Source organism: Octopus bimaculoides, chromosome 13 (genome assembly GCF_046866305.1).
Source record: "Octopus bimaculoides isolate indiv1 chromosome 13, ASM4686630v1, whole genome shotgun sequence".
NCBI lineage: Eukaryota > Metazoa > Mollusca > Cephalopoda > Octopoda > Octopodidae > Octopus > Octopus bimaculoides.
Window position 1 is genome coordinate 30,897,169 of NC_142940.1, and position 21,633 is coordinate 30,918,801.

Below are 21,633 nucleotides of genomic sequence, written 5' to 3' on the forward strand. Positions count from 1 at the left end.
GTCGATAACACAAAGTTACCACTTGCAGGCATATCTGTTCCGAATGAGAAAATTGCAGAATAAATATATCTCATAAGTTGTACGAGAAATAAATAATTAATTAAAACAATTTAAAACACTTTATATGATTAAGAAATTAAAATTATTTATAGCTCATTATAAGGTTATTCATTTGAAACATTGGATGTGAAATCTATTTTAAATTCGGTTAAAATCAAGGTAGGTGCATATGAAGGTAGAATAGAGGAAGAAAGAAAGAACAATGACAGAAGGAGGCAGGGAAAGATAGGAAGAAGGTGTTGATGGGATGCCTAATGTCCTTTATCAGAAGTTGACAATATGCTTTTAAAAACGAGAGAAAATCGATGACATGTTAAAAGAATAGTCTTGAGAAGTTACGCGGGTGGAAGATACATAAAACAGGATGTTAAATTGAATTATTAAGAATAATTTTAAAATCATGCAACTTAAAATACAAAATGTAAAATGCATTTCAAAGTAATTCTAAAAATTAAAACTCAGCTTAATGCAATTAATATGTTATATGACTATAAAGAGAATTTTTGTATTGTTCCGTTGTGTAAAGTGATACGTGAAATAGACATTTGTGTGTGTGTGATTACAGGAAAATCAGAGCTAGCTCAGATGTTGAAGAGATCCCACTACAGAGCGTGCCTGTATAGTTAAGTAGTTTACTTCTTGCGTTCAGTCCCACGGTGCGGAACTTTGGGCAAGTGTTTTCTACCATAGCCGAAGCGTTGAGATTGGGTTTAGTGGACGATAACTGAAACAGACACACACACACACATCTCTTTACCAGAGACCTAGCGGTCTTGTCACGTTTGAATGCTTTAATCGCCCTTCTGTTCAGTCTCGTCCTTACATGTGTCTGATGGCCACCAAAAATTTTTACTGTGACCTGATTTACACCAGTAAAGGATTCCTCCACCTTTCGAGGATGCTTTTCTCCTTAGAGAGAAGAACCCCAGTAGAGTCCTTAATGGCAGGTGTGATTTAAGATCAGAATCCAGATTAATCTCAAAGTCCGACAATGACTTAACCTGGGACTTTTACACTGTCTCTGCTGTAACTTTTCGTACCTCACTGTATATGATGCACAAAAGGGGAGACCTGATTCCAAGCCAGGCTTTGTAAACACCCTGCTTTGCTTGCTTAGCATCTTTAACTTCCTGGTTAAATCAAGGGGTTCCTTTATCAGCTGGTGTCACACCGAGCCGCTTTCATCCACAGCATTATATCAGCCGAATAAGAAACTTCCTAAGAAAAACAATCACTATTCCGTTTCGATGTACACAGTTTGTTCGGGGAAGTCTTTGAACTTGGATGTAATAATATCTGCATATTTGTCTCTGATCCCATCATCTACTAGGGTTTCCCATTTTACCTGTAAGCCGCACTAGGCATACCAGTTTTTAGGTTTTGTAGATAGTCTGTTGCTGTAGACTACGATGTGATGATCAGTTGATAGCTCAGCCTTGCTCTCTACATGAACATCCAGCACAGGATCTAAGAGATCCGAGGTGACAATAAAATGACTTGTGTTCCAAAATATCCCTATTCCAGGTATTCTTATGGATATCTTTGTGTTGGAAGAATGTGTTCATAATGAGAGCCAATTTCTAGCATAGAAGGTTAGTAAGGCCTCACCATTCGTATGGAGTTCAAGAGCACCATACCTCACTGTCATTCCTTTCCACGGCCGGGTATTAGTGCCAACATGTACATAGAAATCTCCTAGTAGAATAAACGACTCGGTCTTCAATATGTAAAGCTGCAGTGACTTTGTCAAGAAAGAGCTGGAAATTAGCTTCTCTGTTTAGTGCATACATTTGGTTCTTTCTTCAGCCTAAGCGTCGGGAGGCAAACTTTCTCACCAAGTGCAATCCATTGCATAATACAGCTGGGGTCATGCAAGCACCCGCACTTCCGTCTTCGCAGACAGATTCGGCACTATACCTGAATAGTGGAATTTCCACCCTCTATCCAAATCTACGATACTAGAGCCATGGAAACACCTATAGGAGACATCAACTATATCTATCCGGCAGCGTTTTGACATCTCTACCAGTTGCTGCTTTTTACCTTTTAGGCTCGTGACACGCATCACTTTTGCTCTCACCCACGTCTCCCAGAACAAGTTGTAAGCCTATTACTAGTGGACACTACAATATAATTCTGGAACGGATTCCTCTACCTAATATTCAAACATGTCATATTTTAACCTTCGGAACGGACAATACGGTGTGGTTATCCTTTCGAACCCTTTTCATATTGCAGGTTTTGGTGATCTTATTCGTGATAGGCACCAAGCTGGTATTTATATTACATCGTGACAATATACAGGTTGCGGTGAATATATTGTCATCGAAATTACGCAAAAATGAAAATAACACTGACGTCTCACTTTAACAGATATATTTACCAAAATTACATAAAAATATCGTGAAATACTAAAGAGTAAATTTATTCAATAAAATCGCCATTGGCTCCAACCACGGCCTCCAGACGATTTTGGAATCTCTGCAACTTAAGAGAGTTAAGTGGCCAGATGTTCGGGGTGATGTGGTTGCAGAAATTGACTGACAGCCATTACTAGGTTCTCCTGCGTGTGTGACATGGAGTAGTGTCTTGTTGCCAGACATAGGGTCTTCCAGCAGCCATCCTCTGGACCCTACTATTTCCTTCTGGCACTTGATGTAGGTCTCCGAGTAAAGTCTGAGGCCGTGTGCGAAGATGAATGCAGGCATAACGTCGCCATCCCTAGTCATCACTCCAAACACAATGTTGCTGACAAGATGTTTTATTTTTATCACTCTTGGTACATGTTTTGGGGACACGGCAAGCCAACGGTTGTTCTGTGTGTTCAGCATCTGATCCTGGCAGAAATTTTTCCCATATGAGAAAAACCAAATATGTTCAGTTAGTGGGGATGCTTGAGTTTGTTCAAAAGCTTCGTAGCACAGTCTTTCCTTTTGTGCTTGATGGCTTGGGGCAAAAATTGGATCTTTCACATCTTGTATGAGGAATACCGAATGTCTTCATGCACTACCTACCGGGTAAGAAACTCAGACACTCCCATATCGCTGGCGATGGACCTGATTGAATTGGAGGGTTTGTAGTCAATCACGGCCCTTATATCACAAAACAAATTCAGTTCTTTTCTTATCAGAGCGATTAGAGTGAGTTTTCCGAGCTGCCATACCTTCGTAATCACCATTTGACTCATTCAACTCTTTCCGAATCCTGTGTACTGTCGTCATATTGACACTCAAATACTCTGAAATGTTCATATTGGAGCTTGCGATGCGAATGCCAAGCGGTACAGTATGTCATTTCCAAATTTCTAGCAGAGTTAATTACGTCATCGACGTGTATTTGTCACAGACAGTGCCCAACTGACCCTGCTATAATTTGTAGTCGACAAATCAAAAACAAACAAAGCGCATGTGTGAAATGAAAAATGTAAAATTGTGACAATTTACCTATCGCACCATGTATATATATAATCACCGACCTCTATATATGTATCTCTATTTCTCCGTACACATATACATTATATATATATATATATATATATATATATATATATATATATATATATATATAAGAAATATTAATAACTATATATATATATATATATATATATATATATATATATGAGGTTGAATCGGTTATTGTTATAGCTGCTTCATACGGTAATGTATGAGAAATGCAGGATATTTCAAGTGGGGTATTCCGAGCATTTTTTTATAACAATTGAGTGAACCCAGTAAATATATTGTACTTACATTCTTAAATTATCTTCCTTCCAGTTGGATAAGTTGACGATGGAAGGATTAGGTTTAAGCATCTAAAAGAATCTAACTTCATATGCACATTGTATTTCATTCGATTCTCTGCGACTGCTGTCACTTTTTCGCCATCGCTCGTCCTATAACAGGAAAATTTTTTTTATCATAATCAAAGTGACACAGGAATGTAGGGCACAATAGCCGTATGTCAAAATAATAAGCTAATGTCATACCAATGTGACACAAAGTGAGATGCAAAACAGAGCACAAAATGACTCAAAGTAACATGATTAAGAGAGAAGTTGGTGCAGTGAAGTCACGCATGAAAATGGTACGCGAAAGTGGTACACTTAGATGGCACGCTAAAGTGGTTCACTAAAATGAGATCCTGAAATTTAATTAAGAATATCATTCTGAAGGTGAACGCGTCACATTTGCCATTTTCGGGTCCTTCAACATACATGAGACTGCGGTGGTCGATGTTCAGTTTGAATCTTTCTTGAGCGATATTCGTAGAAAATATTTGAAGGTGAAGTAATCCAGGAAGAAACATCTTCGAACGCAAAGGGTAGAAATAGGGAGTCCAGGTTTTAAGAAATGAGAAGAAAGCTAGAATGTGCTTGGTGGTACATATTAGTATACGCGTTCAAACAAGTAGAAACCTTTGATGCATCAGGAAGGAAACAAGGACAAGATACAAGGTGCTTATTGGTTTAGTGAACTGTTTAAGTATTGTTTTGGTTTTGGATTTAATACAGATATAGAGAAGTATATAGTCAGGAATAAAATAAATATACAATACTTCGTATACAGTCAGATGATTGGGAACATGAAATCTGAATAACTAGGTGTGAGGTGCCAGCTACAATTACCATAAACAACTCTCGCCCGTTGGCATATACAACATGACGTCAAATTGACTTCAGTGCTATATCATATCTTTCTTGAGCTCAATTTTAAAATGTCGACGGGAGAATATTATTAGAGACGCAGAGCTATGAGCAAAACGATGAAACACCCCTTTCCTCTCGAATTTATCTTAATGTAAAAATTGTATTGAGATAATGAGTTTTTTTTATTATATTTATGATTTATGAAGACGCCAGAAGGAAGTGGCAACGAAATCATATAGAAGCGCTTTTATATTTTTTCGATTGACAAAGTGAATGAAAAAAATTACATAGATATACATTGAAAAGGTTAGGATATTCAATAAAGACATCTGAGTAGAGTCACGGGTGAACAGTTAGAATCTAAAGCTTGTAATTTTTTGAATCTACTTAAACACGTTGGAGTTGTAAATGAAAATGATAGAAACGGTAGTGACATTTTCACCTATTGACATAAAGACGAGAGTGTTGTGTACTTAAACAGCTGGTGTTGATGGAATAAATCATTATTCACCTTGTACGAAAAGAGAAAGATAAACTTTATGCTATCGGGAATTCGAATACGCGCACACACACATCATGTCATATATTCGGAAGAAAGTTTTCAGGCCAGGTGCGCTAGTTCGAACAACATAAAGGCGAATGAAAGGTAGCTGGTGCAGGTTAATAGAGAACACCGATTAGACAGATTATCATTGCACAGATGCCGCTGGATTAGCATGCCCTCGCGGAGACTGTTAGTTCTGGGATTAAATATTAGGGTTTCATTCCTGTAATAAGACGAAACGTAACTACAATGGGGAGAGAAGTGGTGGCTCAAGCCAACCGACGGCTTACATGTCTGGATCTTGCTTGTTATTTTCTAAATTTATTCACTCGGCGACCATTCACGTTAAAGAAAACTGAAATACCGTCATCTCTGTGCAACTTTACAGAGACTTGGTAGTTTGCTGAGAGCGTTTGCCAGATTCTTTTGTAGTCGCTGAAAAAGGGGTCTCCGTGAAAATAAAGCGACGCTCAGCAGTCATTATGACTCTCATACCAATGTTACTTATAGAAGTAAATGTTTTCCTGTATTTAGAGTTCAATTATATTGAATTAGATAAGTCTACTTTATTTTCTTATTGAACAGCTTGATGACAGTGACCCCAACCCCACTTTCACTATGCAAATCCATAGTATTTTTAATTTTAGAGTGATATACGCGCATGCTTCATTTTCGAGAGGGTTATTAGTGTACATATGAGTTTGGGTAGAAGATTGTTCTTAAAATTGATTATCAGGTTTACACATAACAACATGCTCTACGAAGTCCAGAGGATTTTTGCTGTAGTTATAATCGTTTCTGTCTCTCAACAGGAGTAAAACTTTATTTATTTGGAGATCATACACCTGAATCAAATAGAATTAAGATCTTTCAATCATGCGGAAATAATGATCTGGGCCATTAATGAGATAAAATAAAACAAAGACAAATAAATGAAAGGAAACGGGAATAGAAAGGTAACAAGTTTACTTCGAAACCACGTGACCTGAGACGGCAATGAGCTATACACTTTCTTTCAGACCCGGCAACTACGAAAAAAAAAAAAACCCATAAACAAAGAGACAAAAGAAAACACCGCTTTCAATAAATTGATTGCTATTTCCTGCAGTTTGCATGACCACTTAGAGGCATCCTGATTAGTTCGTCGTGAATGTCGTTCTTTGATGATTTCCTTTATGCGTGTGTGCGCGTGCGAGTGTGTGTGTGAGTGTGCTTGTTTCTTCTTTGTTTATTTGATTGTTTTTTTCTTTTTCTTCCTTCCTATGTCTGTCTATTTCTTTTTCTACTTCCCTCTTCACCTGTTTCTCTATTTGTCTTTTACTCTCACCTTCTCAGGATACTTGTTTCTCTCCTCTCCTCCCTCTCTTTAACAATTCGACTCTCTTTATGTCTTTACTTTTTTTTTACTATTTGCTTCTTTATTTCTATCTGTCTGTTTGTCTATATCTCTCCCCCTCTTTTTCTGTTTCTCATCTGGCTATCTATCTCTGTATCTCTTTATCTTCCTGTTCACCTCAATACCTACAGAGAAATCCAGTAAACCATTCCTTAAATCACGTCTATTTGCTTTTTTCTTGTGGATAAGAGTTATGGGGTGGCGATGCGGTTGGGGGTGGAAGTGTTGCCTTTTTTCTCTCCTTTGCAGTATTTCTCATGCAGTTACAGATTAGTTCTTTCTTTCTTGTTTTGCTTTGTGCACATCAATAGACACACTTCATAATTGCCATGATAGCGTCACTTGAAAGTACTGACAGAACAAAACCTGCCATACAAACAAACTAAATAGAAACTACAAACAAAAATAACGAAAATTAAAGCAAACAAGTAAACAAATATGACAAGATTTACCGAAAATTTCAAATGAAAATCAAACATTTACACAGGAACCTTTTACTAATAGAAATATTGGCACAGACTCGGTGATTACAATAATATTGGTTTCAAATTTTGGCACAAGGCCAGCAAGCTCGGGGGAGGAATACATCGATTATATTGATTCCAGTGCTGAACTGGTACTTATTTTATCGACTCTGAAAGGATGAAAGTCAAAGTCGACCTCGGTGAAATTTGAGCTCAGAACGTAAAGACGGGCGAAATGCCGCTAAGCATTCTGTCCGGCATGCTAACGATTCTGTCAGCTGGTTATTGTTGTAACATTAACATTTATTCTTGTTTCTTTATAGAAATATTAACTCTGGGCTTCTCTTTATTGTGATATTAACACCAACCCTTTCGTAATACCCTACTTGTAGATAGCATATAGTTTTGATGTAGCATCTTTCTTTGAAAATCTCTAAAGCAATCGGCAAAATGATATATTATGTACCAGTTGCGTACTGGGGTAGATCTGATCGAATGTCCCCCTCCTTCGATATTTCAGGCTTTGTTCTTATAATAGAAAGGAATATTTATATAATTACATTGTTTTACTTTCTGGATTCTAATCGCACTGAGGTTAATTTGCATTTCACCTTCGTGGGTTACGAGATAAAATATAAACCTAGTCACATGTACAGAGGTTGATTCCATCTACTATTCCTTCCCACCCACACGTAGCAAAGGGATTTACAAGCCCAGGCACATATCTTCTTAGCGCTCTGTGGCTATCCAAAGTTGGCTTGCTACAACGATGAATAGGGGCCCATAAAATCGAAGTGGTTGTATTCCTGGCTAGAGTAGTAAATCCTAAGTTCGTTTAGGGGAATTTCTAAAAGGTTCCAGAGTATAATAAAAAGACATTAGCTAATACGAAACGTATTATACCATGTGAGTGGCTTGTGTTGAAAAAAATTAGGTTATCCAAAGATACTTACATAATAGAAACGCGTGATAGGTTTTTGTAAAGTGTGATCTTCTATTAAAGAGGTGTCAGTGTGTTAGTATTCATTCTAGTTAATGGAATATCAGTGAAGAATTTCACTGGAAAAGAAGATATAAATTTGCCAGGTTTTTGTCTCTCTCACCAAGGTCATCAGCTGTCGAACGCCGACGAAGGGAAATAACCCTGAAATCCGGATACGTTCGTGCTGCTGATCGAGGTGAGAGGGATAACTTCCCTTGGCAAACAGGACACAGTCGTGTGTCGATAAGCCAGCTGGAGGAGATGTCCTCCTGGGGCTAAAAGCAACAGTAACATCCACCCCTAGGGGTCAGCCACACTTAAGTGGCAATATACTACACTTTATCGTGCAGTTACTGTTAATACTTCATTTAGAGAATTAACATTGCTTATATATATATATATATATATATATATATATATATATATATATATGTATATATATATATATATATATATATATATATATATATATATATATATATATATATATATATATATATATATATATATATATATATATATATATATATATATATATATATATATATATATATATATATATGTATATATATATATATATATATATATATATATATATATATATATGTGTATATATATATATATATATATATATATATATATATATATATATATGTATATATATATATAAGTTAACTATGGTCTATCCATAGCACTTACTCAGCATTACCTGAAATCTCTGGGTCAAAGTGACACCACTATCGCTCATAACCTACATATATTGAGGTTATGAGAGGTAATGGTGTACTTACATATATAAATATAAATGCACATACACACTCTTTCACACACACACACACACACACGCACACATATACATATACAATGTGCGGGATATTACCAGAACCACTTGATAAAATTCTGACACTGAATAGTGCAATGAGAAACGGTGGGGTGAGGGGGTGGATTTAAAGAAAAGTGGTCTGGGGTACTTAAGATAGAAAATGTCTATGCTTCCATAACAGTAACAATAGTATGTTGAGAAAGGATTTGCTACCATGCAAGAGAGGTGGCACACTTGATAAACATGTAAACAAAGGATGGTACACGACAGACTTGGTATGGTGCTGTGTAAATTTCTTTTGTGGTACTCTGTAATGTTCATTTTACTTCATGTGGTGTATGAATTAAAATAATGAAGAATGATCAAATCTATATCCTTTTAAAATATGTGACTTGTGCCAATATACAATTATAATTATCATTATAAGTATTTCTAACATATGCACAAGACCAGAATTACAATAACTTCGGAACGTCCACTTTTTGGCACAGCCCACATCCAGCACAAGAAAATTCCATTTAAATGTCGCAGACCATGTAAAACACGCATTACATAACCGATATCGAATAAAATAACACAACCGATACAATGCATAATCTACACAAACACCACCACGCTATACATACTCAGCATAATTCCAGGCCGATAGCATAACATATAACACAAATCATATAGCGTGAACAGAATACAGTCATCTAACCGTTACTAAACACATTGAGAGCATATATTACACAACAAATGAAGCAAAAAGACAACAACCAAAATGCAGCTCGATGCTGTATACAAACATCATTCTACAAGAACACTGTGCTACACTTCGCGGAGCAGGAGAAATGCGACTGAATAGAATATATGCTAATAATGGTCTATAATTCAGCCACAAGTCCAGCAGATTTAAGTGAATGGGGTTTACCGATATTTTCATCTCCCGTACTTAGCTGACACGAAAGGGTGAAAGATGAAATTCGGTGAGATTTAAACTCAGAACGTAAAGTGTCGGAAGAATTACTTACGCTCTGCACGTTCTGAGTTCCAGTCTTATTGCGGCCAACTTTGACTTTCATCTATTGATAAAATAAATTATCAGCCAAGTACTGGGATCAACAGTATCAATTTACCTCCCCTCCCAAATTTCAAACCTTGTAGTTATGTTGGGGACAATAAAAATCTGTAAAGACTTCCATTACAGACCACACATTTGAAGTGAGGGAACGGTTGCTTGTATCTAATCCTCAGAAATGTAGTTTATTTTATCAATCTTAGAAAAATAAAAGGTAAGGATGTCGGCTAGATATGAATTCGGAACGTAAATAGATGTAGTCAAATACTGCACATATCTCCTCCATGTTTTACTACTTTTATCAGCGCACCACCACCCCAATACCACAAATAGTTATTTTTAATGATATATTGCGCGCTGTTAAGACTGCATTCAAATAAGGTCAGTGTTTCATACATGAGCATGTCATAGTTTTTACTTTACCAACATACGAGGATGGCTGAAAACTTCGTAGGCTGACTATGTAAGACTGGTGCTAGAGCTGTGAAATCTTACATGCATTAAATTCAAATCTTTTTATTAATAACTGCATTGTTTCTTCCTTGGTAAATTGATATCTGACTGTCCAAACAAAACTTCAAAATTAACTAGTAACGACTTCTCTTGAAAATCGACAAAATTTAGCATCCTGCTGTTACGAGGTACCTGCAGAAAAAGGATTTAGCAACCCAAGGAGATTCATGCTGACATGGTTGCTACATTAGGAGATGACACTCCAGGTTTATCTACAGTGCATAAGTGGACAGTGGAATTTATAAGCGGAAGGGAGAATCTTAAATATAACCCAAGGTCTGGACATCCTATAACTTCCACTACCGAGGGAAACATTGTTTGTGTTCACCACATGGTGACAAGTGATTAACTATAAATCAAACAGTCAATGCTATTAGCATATCTAGTGAGAGAGTTGAGATTATTCTGGGCAATGAACTTGGCAGGACGAAGGTTTCTGCTACGTCTTTTGATACCTGATGAAAAGTACACTAGGCTGATCACACCAGTGAAAAATCTGACGTTGTTTGAGGCAGACTCAGCTGGTTTCCATGAACGTTTCCTAACCCGAAATGACTGTTGCCTTCATCACTTTGAGCCAGAGACAAAGAGACAATCTATACGGTGGAAATATTCTTTGCCGGCTCCAAAGAATGTCAAGGTCGTTTCATCCTCAGGGAAGGTGATGGCCTCACTTTTGGAGGATGCAAAGGGTATTGTGTTCACTGAAAAGGGCCACACTATTAATGAAGAGTAATATGCCAATTTACTGAGGCAGTTTCGAAAGGCTATCAAGAGCAAACGCCCAGGAAAATTAGCGAAAGGGGTTTTGTTACATGAGGACAATGCTCCAGCAGGCAAGTCTTTGGTTTCAATGGCTCCTCTACGTGACTGTGTCTTTGAACTGGTTGATCACACTCACTCTTCTTCTGATTTAGCCCCATCTGACTATCATCTGTTCCCCGACATGAAAAAAGCACTCAGCTGGGAACCAGTATCGCAGTGATGATGACGTCATATCTGCTGTTGACGAATTTTTTGACCAATAGCTTGAAAGGATTTGCTCACATCCTATGAAAGTATCTTGGCCAGCCTATAAACCTTTCAGCCAGCCCTCTTAGGTATAGAACATTTTGAATTGATTTAATCGGAAAGTTGATTTTAAGTAGATTATTACGTAGCAATGCAAATATGTCTATTTTGGCACCAAAGTTTATCTGACTTAGCTTAGTATATGTTTACCCTATAAGTAAACAGTCATTCAACCGTTTACGACACTAGCTGTGTATCTTAATTGATTAAACTGGCAACCTTGCCAAAATATTTTCATTTCTAATACTGAATCACCAACTGTGAAAATCTGTTAATGGTTTCATTCTTCGGCGTGTATGTATATGTGTGTGTGTGTGAGAGAGAGATAGAGATAGATAGATAGATAGAGAGAGAGAGAGAGAGAGAGAGAGAGAGAGAGAAAGATAGAAAGAGGGGGAGAGAAACTACTTCTGTGCGAGTGCATGTATATCTACATTTGTGTGTACGTGTGTATATTAGTATGTTCGATGTTTCAGTTAGTGTATATATGTATATCTGTGTAATTTGTCTTTGTGTATGTACTCGCACTCTTATATAATGAATGAGTGAATAGGTATTTTTATATTTGTAAATGCATGCCTGTGTGCGTGTGAATATTTGTAAGTCTGTGTATGTATGTTTTTGTCTTTGTGTGTGTAATTATGTGCCTGGCTAAATCCAGTAATGATAACCATTACAAAAGTCTGTTAGTCTAACATCATCTCGCTAACGACAGACGTCACCTCAAATACCTGCATGACTGATGAGGAAACTAATTGATTTCTTAGTTAGGCATTAGAAGTGATTATAGTACTGATGTGATATTTAATTGTACCCTTTAACGTTTTCATTTCAAATATCGATGATATTCACTTTGACTTTCATCATTCCTAGATCGATAAAATAAGAACTAACCAAGTAATGATATCGATTTATTCCCCTATACTCCACCGGCCATATGTTTCCCCAGGAAAAATTGCAGATGTATTACACAATTGTTTATAGTTTTACGGTATCAGATGAAGTAATTAGCACATCACCTTATGTTTCTCTTGTATAGGGACTTATTATTTCTAACTTTGGTACAAGTTTATTATTTCTAACTGTGGTCCGGTGAAATTTATTTCATCGTTTCGTAGGGGATTTGAACGTAGACCTATAGAAGATATCGCCAAATACCGCAAGGCATATCATCTGATAGTCTGATAGTCTGCTAAATGATGTGGTCCTCGTGTTTATGTCAGGAACATTATTATAGCTGTTGATGTTGTTTTCCTTCAACGTCCGCTCTGATTGAGAGAACTATAATCAAAAGCGTTCCAACCAATGTTTTACCTTCTGTTTTTATATCTAACATAGCATTATTCAATCTGTTCGTTACAATTTATTTTTAAATGACAGTTGGTTGTGATTGAAAAGATTTGGCTACTATCTCTAGTAGTTTCAGTATCTAAGTAGACCGTCCCTCGCTGGTTCCTTTTCCTAGATGTAGTTTTTACTTGCATTACTTTATATTCTGAACTTAAAACCAGATAAGGACAATTTTCTTCTTCATCCATGGTCAAAGATATAGAAAACGTTTCACTGGGTGAAACTGAAGAGCATCAGATCAAATGTATTACGGCATTTAGCTACTGCACTTCGGGTTTTGAGTTCAAATCTAGTTCCGGTCGATACAATGACTTTTACGGAGTCGATTTTCGGCCCCCAAGAATGTGAACTCTTGTAGCAAATTTTCAAAATCTTATTGGCAGAAGAAATATATTGCTTCACTTTACTCCTTTCTCTGTCGCTATAAAGCTGTGAACCACCATACAAGAAATTTATAATGTTTGTTCTAGAAATGTAAGCTTAAAACCAAGGAAATATATTGTGTTAAGTAACTAGTCCGACGCTATTTCTGCCAAAATTTTTCATAAAGTTTTGGTCTCGACTCCCAATAGATGACTGGTATTCAACCGAGCCATTGAAGAATCCCATACATGGTTCTGCTAGAAATTGGAGTCAAATTTCCTTCAAATTACACCATAATGTCTTAAAAATGGGAGTATACATTTAATAGTGTAGTCCTAGTCATGCAAAGACCTAGAGAAGGGCAAAATGGTCAATCTTTGGTTGGAACACTTTTGCTCCTACTCCGTGAAGGCTTTCCTAAGACTACACAACAACAACTATAACAACAACTGGTACTTAATTTATAGAGTGCCCTAGGGAGATGAATGCGAAGTTAACCTGGACGTGATTTGGAATATGAATGCAAAGATTCTAAATGAAATACTGCACCTCCAGTGCTGTGATGTTTAACTCTTTTAACCTGTCTGAGGGAACAAGGAAGCCTCTGTGTGATTGTTGGTTATGCTAAAAATAGAAGCATGACAGATTCAAGAGTATTGTCTGCCATATTTCACAAGGAATTGGTAAACTTGAGGTAATGACAAAAGGCACTCGTTCAAGTTACTGCCTAGTAGAATATATCTTTACTAATTGTTTTAACTAATTGACTTTACTGATTAACTTTAATAATTGATTTATCTTGTGATAAATTTGTCATGTAATTTACCATTTATCTATTTTTCTATCACTTTTTCTTTTACTTAATTCCTCTGTTCCAATATTAACCGTTTTCTTATTTAGTCATTGTTTTCCATAACAAAAACACCATTGCAATGATTTCGTATTTTTTTCCTTTGGGTTTTATGTTATCCCTATGTCAGAAATTATTTAACAATTTGCTATTTTTGATAATTTTTCATTCTTTTTTATATTCTAATATTCTTCCCTTATTCTCTCTTATACAGAAAACTTCACCTGTTTATATGCCAGCTTCTATCTCAAGAGGGACATCGGTTACTATATGATTCAACTGTATATACCTAGCATCCTTATCGTATTCTTGTCGTGGGTTTCCTTCTATCTAAATGTATCAGCTGTACCTGCACGAATATCATTAGGAATTCTAACTGTTCTTACGCTGACAACTCAAAGATCTGCAGGAATAGCAGCCTTACCTAAAGTCTCCTATATCAAAGCCATTGATGTGTGGATGGCATCTTGTCTCTGCTTCGTTTTCGCAGCACTTTTAGAGTTTGCCTTCGTTAACGTTTTGGACAGGCGATATTTAAAGATTATTGCCTCCATGAAAGAAAACGAACTCACTGGAAAATGTCCCGAGGTGAGTACACACACACACACACACACACACAAATACGCATACACATTTGTTTGTTTTTATACTTCTGTTTTGTTTTGTTTTGTTTTAGAGTTACTGAGCTTTACAAATATCTGAGTGCTAAGGATCTCTGGTTCTGTGCTACAGAATTAATGATTTGTGTCTTATAACCGAAGATATGATGTATCCACATTTATGAAAATGTTTAACTGTCAGAGGGGCAATGTGGATCATATTTCTCAATACACACTCTCTATTGAAAATGAAGACTGACTTGCAGCACAATTTACAGTCAGCCAAAAGAAAGCTAAGTGTATGCATGTCACAATATCTAGTGTTGCTAATATCTATCATACCTAAAAATCGTCAGCCTGGGCAATAATTCTTTCTGTTTATTGGTTTGTCCCGAAAGAAGAAGGCTGCAGCATACGGCCTTCGCAAACCATCTTTCCAAGAAGTTGTTGCATGCTACTAAGGTCATAAAGACGCACATGCCGACCTAAGAAGTCTTTAAGTGTTGTGGAGCCGAGTCAATCTGTTATTAAATACTTAAGTACTTACTACTCTCATTCTCTCTCATATCTTTTAACTTCGTTTATGGTAATGTTAGGAGTGTGTAAATAAAGCCCCCATTTCATTATGCCGGTTACCGTCTAATGATATTGGCTAGTCAGTCAGTTTTTCGTGGTTGCATTTGGATTAGAGAGATATGATGTAGGATAAATATAATAATAACAATAACTCTAGGATGGAATTTATAAATATTTAATACATCGCGACGTGCGTTTCCATAAATCATACGATTTTAACATCAGAGTCGGTATCCTCGGGATTAGTACAATATAGTCCGTATTATCCGTGGGCATCATCATTGATTCATTTCATCTGGCGATACTGTATTATTGGATTATTCACAGAGGGATGTGTATCCCTTCTTGCCAGTATGAAAGCCAATCTAGCTATGTGTGATTTCTGTATGTACTTAGTAAGGGGAGGTACGTGATGGGAGTAAAGGAAGGTATGGTAGTAATATAGGGATGGAGATGTGTGTGGTGGTGGTGGATTTATCTCCTATTCATTCTGCAGACTTTAAAGATGGTCATTCATTCAGCAGATTTAAGGATGGTAGTACATTTCTTTGTTCTATTTCATTCAAAACCTGAATCTCTTCAATAATTTCAGAACCCAACGGCTGTTCAGCTGCTATTCAGTGGGGTTTGTTGACTAAATTGATTAATAGCACTCTTCTTGTAGTGATATTTTCATTGTTTCTATTATTATAGTGTGTATCATCTTAAACATTGGTATTTTCGCTTATCTGTTTCGATCACTTCACTATTCTATAATTTGCTACTTCTTTTCAAAATATTTTCTCAAATTTCATGAATGATATTTTGTACTTACATTGTTTACATGGTATTATTGATATCATCCCTATGCTTACAAAATATCATTCATGGAATTTGAAAAAATATTTTGGAAAGAAATAGCAAATTATAAAATAGTGAAGGAACCCAAGCAGATAAACTGAAATACTAATCTTTAAGATGATACACACTGTAACAATTGAAAGAGTCACTATAAGAGGGGTGGTATTAATCACTTCGGTCAACAAATCCCACTGTATAGCAACTGGCCACCTGTTGGGCTCAGAATTTATTGAAGAGAGTCAGGTTTTGAATGAAATAGAACAAAGGAATGTACCACCATCTTCAAATCCATCAAATGACTATCCCTAAAGTCTGCAGAATGAATAGCATATAACTCCAACACCACCACACGTATCCCCATCCCCATATTACTATCATTCCTTCTTCTACTCCCATCACCTGTCTCCCGCTACCAAGTACATACAGAAATACACACATAGCTAGATTGACTTTCATACTGGCAAGAAGGGAAAAACATCCCTCTGTCATTCATCCACTAATGCAATATCGCCTGATGAAATGAATCAATGATGATGATCAACTGGATGCCTACGGATAATACGGTCTATACACTGTACCAATCCAAAGGACACCGACTCTGATGTTAAAATCGTATGATTTATGGAAACGCGTGTCGCGATGTCGTAAATGTTTATGAATTCCACCCTATATATGTCTATATATATATATATATATATATATATATATATATACATAATACATACATGCATACATATAGGTAGATGTGTAGAATGGGTTGCTATTTTACAGGAAATAAACTTCGAACGCGGGATATTTGTGGAAGCAGTCTGGAAAACATATATATACATAAATTTAAATATATGTCCGGTCATGGAGTGATCAATGGTTTCATATACATAAAACACAGTTTTATAGACGACTCGCCAGACACTAATGGCCTAAAAGAGACGGTGTTGGAATATTCTTTATTGAATAACCGATGTCGTAAAGTTCCATGAGAGATGCTGGCTTTTGTGAATATGTAGAAGCGCAAGGCGGCGAGCTTTGAGAAATGTTGGCACGCTGGGCGAAATGCTTAGCGGTGTTTCGTCTGTCTTTGAGTTCTGATTTCAAATTCCGCCGAAGTCGACTTTGCCTTTCGGGGTCGATAAATTAAGTACCAGTTGCGTACTTGGATCAATCTAATCGACTGGCCCATTCCCCAACAATGTCAGGACTTGTACCTAGAGTAGAAAAGAATATGTAGAAGCGTGTAGTATCAGTACAGGTATCGAGTGTAAACCACGTGGTAGCCTTTGCAAGAAATCTGTGTCTGGGTGGCGAATGGATCATCAGTGGATCATATATCCGGAAAAAAGTGCGAATATGTATTGAAATTTCCTCTATGTTAGAGAATGAAAAAATAAACCGAGTGGAAATTCTTAAAAGATGTGTGTGTGTGTGTGTTTGTACGTGCGTGTGTTTGTGTGTGTGTATGTGTGTGTGTGTGCGTGTGTTTTTGTGTATGTGTCGGTGTGTGTGTGTGTGCCTGCGCGTGTGTGATGTGGAAATTATTCAAGGTGTCAAGAATTACTGCACCGAGTAAATTTATGTGCTTTGTAAAATGTCGGACTGATCTTTCTTTGCTGATCAAGGGACAACAATTGACATATGTTTCGGTTTATTTGGCCTCATCAGCATAAAATGTTGTCATTGAGTCTGTAAAAATATGCAAAATATTCCTTAAACAATTTAAGTAAACCTTTTTTCTGTATGTTTAAACCTATACACTGAGCTGCTGTCTAGGCTAGACTGTACACTACTGGTGATCTAGAATGAGCTGAAACAGATATCAATGAATATCTCTTCAAAATAAAGGTTAAACTCTCCTTTCCTTAAAGATGTACTATGAAAATTATTTTTGAATTATCTCCCCTTCTTATAGAGACCCGATATCAATTGTCACTGGGTTTACGTTTACGAAAGAAATGACAATAAATAAATTATTTATTATATACAGCTTTTTGACATGATCTTTATAGTTTAATTAATCAAATTCATAGATCTCTTTTACATAAACGTATTTATATGTACATGAACATAGTATAAACATACTTTTATACATACATACGTACATACATACATACATACATACATACATACATACACACACACACACACACACACACACACACACACACACACACACACACACATATATATATATATATATAAATGGGTAACAAAGATGTACAGGTGTCAATTCATTGCGGCCATTTCAAGCGACTCCTTTAATTGATTAATGAAGACATTACATCATTGCAAAGAAACCGTTTTCGTCAGATGACTGTATAGACTTCACAGACAAAGAACAAACCAATTGCTTTAACATATTCGTATCACCACCGGAGCTCAAATATTTACATTGATTCTGCCTTTATATCTTTATAACAGGCGGGTGGCTTCGAGGCTAGGGCATTCGGCTCACGATTATAAGGTCGTGAGCTTAAATACCGGTGACGCGTTGTGTCCTTGAGCAAGACACTTTATTTCACACTGCTCCAGTTCACTCAGCTGGCAAAAATGAGTTGTACCTGTATTTCAAAGGGCCAGCCTTGTCACACTCTGTGTCACGTTGAATCTTCCCGAGAACTACGTTAAGGGTACACGTGTCTGTGGAGTGCTCAGCCACTTGCACGTTAATTTCACGAGCAGGCTGTTCCGTTGATCGTATCAGCTGGGGCCCTCGTCGTTGTAACTGATGGAGTGCTCCTTTATATATATATAATGTACATGCATACCTATATATAAATGTGTGTGTGTTTTTGATTGTAATTCTATTTCTTATTCTATTTCAGGTTAATGACAGAGTCAAATCAAAGCGATTTAAGTGGATTCGTGACCCCAGGGGTCAACAGAAGGCAGCATATATTGATTTTTTGGCTCGGATAACTTTTCCAATAGCCTTTGGTATATTCTGTATAATATATTGGCTTGTATATGGAGTAGTTGGGGTGAAAGAAGAATAAATTCTCCCTCCATCTCCATTTGTAATTGTCCTCTCTCCCTCCTTCCCCCCTCCCTCCTTCCCCCCTCCCTCCTTCCCCCCTCCCTCTCTATCTCCCTTTTTTGCTTTACACCCCATAACTCAATACATTTTCTTTATTTCCCATCCTGAAATTGTGTATTTATCTGTCTCTCTGTCTGTCTCTTAAATAGAACATACCAAGATTTCGGGCATATGAACACATTCAGTTTACGAAAATACAAACATGCATACCAAACATGAGTGTGCATTGCGTGTTCGTACACACACATAAAAATACACACCTGTAGATTCGCGTGCGCGCACACACATACATACACACTCACACAAACACACATATTACACACACGCACATATACACACGCAAACACACACCCACACACGCACACACAGATATTTAAATATAGATAGTTTCCTAAGTACATATGTAGAGGGAAAAGATCTAACTGGATAATTGTGGTTAATCTACACTGGAATATAAATCAATATTACAGAATCATTAAATACACATAGTTTAACATATGAGAATATTCTGTCTGTCATTTCTAATCAAAGATATCCACAGCAATTATTTCAATTCAGAATTAATCCTCCCTCCTCACATGATGTTACCACGCAGTCGCTTACTCTGTGGAATACTTCCATGTCCACACTCACTATTGCTAGGTAGTTATTGACCCTGTGTTCGGTTCATCCGTCCTCTTGACAGCTCTTGTTGTTTTGTCCTAAATGACTAGCAACCCTCGTCACCGGGCTAGCCTGGAGGAGCAGGTTGGGAGGCCGACCACCCAACCATGCTAGACGTTGTATTGGATTAATATGCTAACAGTAACACTCAAAGTGACTTGTTACACATGCAAACATACATGCACACTTATATATACACACTGACAAACATACATACTTATATATCATGAATATGTACATGCCTTCATATACCTACGCACGCATACACACATATACACACATGCATAACAATACAGTATTAATGCACATAGCTACTCCGACTTAACACTGAGGTCCGTGTTTTCTCTATGTAATCACACTTTAATAAGTGTTACAGTATATACAAGTGGGTATTTTTCAAGCAATTTGAGCTTTAAACTGCACTATACGGTTACATTCATATATATATATATATATATATATATATATATATATATATATATATATATATACACACGCACACAGATACATTTAATGTCCTTTTTGTCTGATATACATGGTTTGAATATCTGTACCTGAGAATGTTCTTTCCGAGGCATGTAGACATGGACAAGGACCTATGTGGAAAACTGATAATAGTCCAGGCTTGCAATTCACCCATTTCCACACAATCGGTGTTATCCAAGAAAGAGGCAAGTTTGCCGTCGCATGCGTTGCCGTGAGGATGGTGCACCGGTCATCTCAAGGCATCCCACTCAATGCTCGTGCAATCTCACTAACCTACATATTTATGTATATACAAACACGTACGCACATATACGTATATCCATATGCATACACAGTTATATATAAATATATGCAAACACACTCATAGACATACATGTATACATATTTGTATGTGTATCTTTCTTTCTCTCTCTGTCTCTGTCTGTCTGTCTGTCTGTCTGTCTGTCTCTCTCTCTCTCTCTCTCTCTCTCTCTCTCTCTCTCTCTATATATATATATATATATATATATATATATATATATATATATATATATATATACATACATATATATATATATATATAATCAAAATAAGCAACAAGGATATCCAGAGATAATGCAGTACGATCGTTTCAAGCAACTCAGCTGCATAAAGACATATGTATATAAACTACAATCTATAATATAAACTATAATATATATATAAACTATAATCCATATATATATATATATATATATATATATATAAACTATAATCTATTTTAACATCTACGTCGAACTGTATTTAATAAATTAAATCATATACTCATTGTTTCTATATAAGTTTTCATATCTATACAAATTTAATAAAGTAAATTCAAAAGTAAAGTATGGAGAAACATTATAAATCTTTGGAAATTACTCCAATTAAAGGGCGAACTCACATTCATCCGTTAAAAAAATATATATAATATATAAATATATATATATATATATATATATATATATATATATATATATATATATATATATATATATATATATATATATATATATATATATATATATATGTATATATAAATATATGTATGACTATCATACATTGGCAAACACGTAAAGCTACATCACACACCACGCGCGCGCATGCACTTACAAACACACACACATACACACACACACATATACGCACGCACACATAACATTGCAAAGCAATTCTAAATATCAGAAAAGACTAGACTAAAAGATGAAACTCTGGATTGAGAGTTTGTTATATTTTGTTGTGTTGGTATACAGTTTAACATGTTTGTGTTTATTATATTTTCCCATCTTTCCACCAGCCCCAGCAATAATGTCCAACTCT

At 36.2% G+C, this 21,633-nt stretch overlaps 1 protein-coding gene across 1 annotated transcript in view; it reads left to right on the forward strand.

Annotated features, from left to right (window-relative positions):
- The window catches only part of LOC106870540 (glycine receptor subunit alpha-2), a 313,915-nt gene extending 293,799 nt beyond the window's left edge, over positions 1 to 20,116 (forward strand). The window contains exons 7-8 of the mRNA XM_052972406.2: positions 14,336 to 14,709; positions 18,956 to 20,116. Of these exons, the coding sequence (XP_052828366.1) occupies positions 14,336 to 14,709; positions 18,956 to 19,126 (545 nt within the window). The 3' untranslated portion in view covers positions 19,127 to 20,116. The remainder of the gene's footprint in view (positions 1 to 14,335; positions 14,710 to 18,955) is intronic.
- The last annotated feature ends 1,517 nt before the right edge of the window (positions 20,117 to 21,633 follow it).